At 43.7% G+C, this 4,660-nt stretch overlaps 1 protein-coding gene across 1 annotated transcript; it reads left to right on the top strand.

Moving 5' to 3' along the window:
- The first annotated feature begins 1,318 nt into the window (after window positions 1–1,318).
- LOC116385636 (DNA damage-inducible transcript 4-like protein) lies at window positions 1,319–3,732 on the top strand. Its single transcript, XM_031851288.1, has 3 exons — window positions 1,319–1,411; window positions 1,597–1,747; window positions 2,293–3,732. The coding sequence occupies exons 2-3, from the start codon at window positions 1,657–1,659 to the stop codon at window positions 2,781–2,783; spliced, it is 582 nt and encodes a 193-aa protein (XP_031707148.1). The 5' UTR covers window positions 1,319–1,411; window positions 1,597–1,656; the 3' UTR covers window positions 2,784–3,732.
- Window positions 3,733–4,660: the final 928 nt, after the last annotated feature.

Below are 4,660 nucleotides of genomic sequence, written 5' to 3' on the forward strand. Positions count from 1 at the left end.
GGGGGGGGGGGGGGGGGGGGTGAGAGGGGCAGATCCAGTTACTGGGAGAAAAACTTCTGTGGAGATGAGGGATAATCTGCTGACGAGGTGAACAACTGTGCTCAGTGTTTACCTGCCAAATGTACCGAGGCATACACATACAAATACAGCAAGATGTAAGTGAAGCTGGTCAAGCAGCTGCTTCCTCTTTCCTTATGTAAAACAGGCTACATATCTGTCCTGATTTGTTTTCAGACATTCATTTGGGAAACATTTTTTGCTTATTTTGCACATAATTACATGCCTGTCTGATGTGAAAGCAAAGTATAGATTTCAATCTCTGGGCTTCTCTACTTTTGGGGTAGTTTTTCACATGGCAACCACTAATAACGCTTCAGCTTGCTGCCGGCCCCTTTTGGATTGGAGTGTGAGGGTTTCTAAGCTGGAGGTCAAACTCCGTGTTTATGCTTCGGCCCCTTATTTCAACACCAGAACCGTATTTGAATGTGTTACTGAAAATGCCGTAATGCTAAAAAATGCTGTAGATTTTTGTTCTGTCTATGATAAAACCCAATAAGTATCTACTACAATACTTGGTAGTAAGAAATAACTCATCATCTTTTTAACAAAGATTAAAAAGAAAATGTATTATTTCCTAAGCATTTGACAACACCACTATTTTAGTATTCTTCTGTTCAAAGAATATGAACTCTTGCTTGTGCATCTGTATTATTATGACTGCACGGTTGTACTCCCAAACGTTACTAAAACCAACACCACAAGATTCAAATGTTTCTTTGGCCATCATTCCACAAAATCCCCAAAATATTTAGGTTAATTGTGGCTGAAATAAAGTCTAAGGTGATGTCACTTGTGTCTAAATGCACCATGTTGAATATTGACAAGGAATACTGACACAAAGACTTTTCATGAAAACCCCTTTGATACAATCATAAAGAGATTGGTCATTCTGTATTTCAGTGTGAAAGTTTCGGTCACTTTTCATCGTGTCAGTATTAAAAATCCTTCACAACAGCTGTTTGGAAATAAAAAGCAGGGTTGAGGCAGATTAATTCCAGAAAAATCCGGATTTCAAAGCAAATACAAAACTTCACTGACCAAACTTCATCAAGAACGATCCCTCGTCCAAGTAGCAACACAAATATTCCCCCCAAGTATTGGTCAATTATTTATTTCAAGAGCTCTTTCGCGGCCAATCAGGGAAGGGCTAGGTTTCACGTCGAGAGGCGTGCTCTGATTGGTCAAACCCTCGGGTCAGCTGAGTTGAGCAAGGTATAAATATTCCTCAGAACTTTTGTCAGATGCAGTGTTTGTGTGTCTGAGTGTGTCAGTGTGGGAGAAAAACAGTGTATGCATTTATATATGAGAAAACGTCTAAACTAAATTATCTTTGCACTAAATAATATTTAAGGTAAGTCATTTAGTATATCGGAAGAAATAGCTGCTAGCTTGAAATGAACAGCTAAAGTAGTTATGTTTGTTTAGTGGGGGGGCGGTTACGTTGTCTTCTCAGTGGCTGTGTTCACATCATGACGAAGTTAAAAACAACCTGCTTCGACTGTCGCACTGACGCTGCTCCTTTACGTCGCTTTGCAGGCTGCTTTTGCTCAAACCACAGGACAACAGCCCGCTCCTGGAGACGCCGAGACTGTCAGCATGGTCGCCACAAGCACATTAAAGACCAAAAGCAGCGAATGCATTTCCGAACTGGTCGACCGAAGATATGACCAGGCTTGCATTGAGAAAGGTAGGCGCGCGAGCTTTTTCCGTGTTTGTTCTTGTCTGTATAGATAGCCTGCTAGTTGCTGGATACTTGTTGTTGATGCCTGTGTGGTGCATGGCTGCAGCAGGGGAGGGAGGGAGGGAGGGAGGGAGGGAAGTCAGTCAACAGAGGATGAAGTCATCCCTTCAGCTCCTCTTCACAACAGCAACCTGTGTGTAATAGCCAGTCTAAACGCATTTTTTTCTGTCCAAAGCTGATTTATTGTGTTGTAAAACTCACATTGGGATTGGTTTGGTTCATATCGTCAGGTTTTCGACTGTTTAGTGCTCCCTCTGGGATGTATATCCTTCTTTTTCCTCATGTGTTTACTCATAATCCACCCACTGCAACCAGAGGGGATGTAAAAGCAGATCAAATCCCTCATCTCCCATTGTATTTTAGGATTTTAAATAAAAACCTTATGTGATTTATGCATGTTGGCATTGTGAAAGGGCACTTTATCGACAGGCTCTTAGTATGTTTAAATGATTCATTGGTCCCCAAATGTTAAGCTTGCATTGTTTTCCCAGAGCTGGATTTCTGGGACCACTGCTTGGCTGAACCCCAGAGGAATGCAGATGTCACTGAAGACCAGAGCTGTCAGCAGCTGGCCAAGATGTTTGAAAACTGCCTGTCCCGGGCCAAGAAGACGACGCTCCACTGCTCCGCTGTGCTGGTACCGGAGAAGCTCACGCGGAGGATAGCCCGCGAGGTCCTGCGGCTGGCGTCCTGCGAGCCCTGCGGCCTGCGCGGCTGTGTTCTCTACGTGGACCTGGAGCTGGACAAGGGCTGCAAGAGGCTGGAGCGCATCGTGTACGATTCCACCGTGGTGCCCACGTTTGAGCTGACTCTTGTGTTCAAGCAGGACGGCACCGCCTGGCCCAGCCTACGGGACTTCCTGTTTATGGGGACCTGCTTTGCCCCGACTTTCAGGCACGCACTTAAACTGAGTCCGGGTTTCCGGCTGGTCAAGAAAAAGCTGTACTCCTCCTCGGCTGGTACCGTGGTAGAGGAGTGCTGAACTATGGGGGGGGGAGGAGAGAGGAGAGAGGAGAGAGAGTGGGGGATCAGGTTTCCTGTGGGTAAACGCACCTCTGCCCAAATGTAAATGACACTCTGGTGGTGTCATATTTTCTACAGTGTTTTTTGTACAATACATATTTGTCAGATTAACTACAAGTAGACAGTCAGTCCAGTTGGGAACTTGGGATGTAAAGTTAAAAAACCGTATATGCATACTGCCTGCTAGTTCTGGGTCTGGCTTCAGTGTTTCTGAGTCCATTTTTATTTTATTTTTTATCGGCACAATTGTAATATTCTGGCTGGTTTTTGGTTTCCTAACCAGAGCGTTTGTTGCTCGCACACAATTTTAAATTGTAAATTTTGCAGATGGATGTGAAACCATGTGCACGTCGACGTGTTTGAGAGGGACACGCTGTGGGTACACTTCAGTTAACGACACTCGCCACTTTGTTGATGCGTTTCCAGATGCATTGAATGTGTTCAGCAGCAGGAAACGCACTTGAGCTTGAATACGAGATGGAAATCTAGTCTTTTGGGGGGGGGGGGGGCATATGTAGCTTGTTGTGTAATGCTGTATTTGCTGCTGTCATGGTATATGCTCCTCACACTATAGGGGAATGCGGATGCCTTAAATGTCATAGAAATGTTCTTTCCTTTTCACTCGGAGCTGTGTGTACGACTGTAAACGTTTTATTGTATTTTTATTTTCATACCCCCTCTCCCCCAAGACTTACTTTCAATGGAGAGCCTTTATAGAATATTAAAAAGATGGTTCACACAAATGTAAAGACTTGTTTGATTTTATGGAACTTGTTGACTTGGACGTGCAAAGAAATTAGCGGAGGTCCAGCTTATAATTTGAGTTTTGTTTTTAAATACCATTTAAACTTCCTGTTGAAGGAAACTGTCTCGTCTATTAGACAATAAAAAACCGTAACCATATTTTACATTTGAAGACTTGAGTGCAATTTGTTCAAAGTCAGACTGGTTTAGTTCACACACACAGTTACTGTGTGTGTATTCTGGAGCTGTGGGCAGGCAACAGTGGTACAATGCGGGCTTTCTAAACTGGGACAAATGGATCTGTAAAAGAATGCGTTTGTCATGCATCCTCGTGGCTAGTATGACAAAAGAATATTCAGCTTGACATCATGGAAGCCACAAACAGTCACTGTACAACTTTATAGTCATCATGTTAGTTTCTATGACTTAGTTAAGCAAGCAAACACTTTGGCATTCACTTCAACTTTTCCAGCTGATTAAATTTCTGCTCTTGGCATTATTTTTTTGTATAATTTGAGTATTAATTTATTGATCCCATCTGTTCCTACAGGGCTGTTGAGAAACATTGTCAGGTAAGATTGCACATAGGAAGCTGTTTGTGCACAGCCTCTGCTGTAGCTGTTTGTATAAGCACTTAATCTGCTTGTGGTGCAAACCTGCAGAGTTTGTGTGGCATTTCTCTCGCTGTCTTCAACGGAGGCGTCTCCATAGTGGTTTTGTGAGAGCCTCTCGTTTGTCAGCTGTACAAATGAGATTCTGAAGATTGTGGCACTTGTGGGACATTTGTGCTCCTAATGCATGATTTGAGACCAGTAGTGGTGTACAACACGTTGATTTGCATAACGGTTTTACCAGTTATACGGTCGCGTCATCGACGCACAAACAATTTAACTGGGCCCCCCTGGTTACTGTAGGTTAATGACAGAAGCACATGATCTTGTGCAAGATGCATCGCCGTCATTGTGAAGGGACAAAGCACCAGTGATCATTTACTTGGCGTCACATGTACCCAACATCGCTTGACCCCTTCTCTCTGCTGTGCAAATGTGGGTCAGCAACACGAGTTGGCATTGGGGGGCCCATAGCATGAGT

Source organism: Anarrhichthys ocellatus, unplaced genomic scaffold, assembly GCF_004355925.1.
Source record: "Anarrhichthys ocellatus isolate YVR2014 unplaced genomic scaffold, GSC_Weel_1.0 scaffold11, whole genome shotgun sequence".
NCBI classification, from domain to species: Eukaryota; Metazoa; Chordata; class Actinopteri; order Perciformes; family Anarhichadidae; genus Anarrhichthys; species Anarrhichthys ocellatus.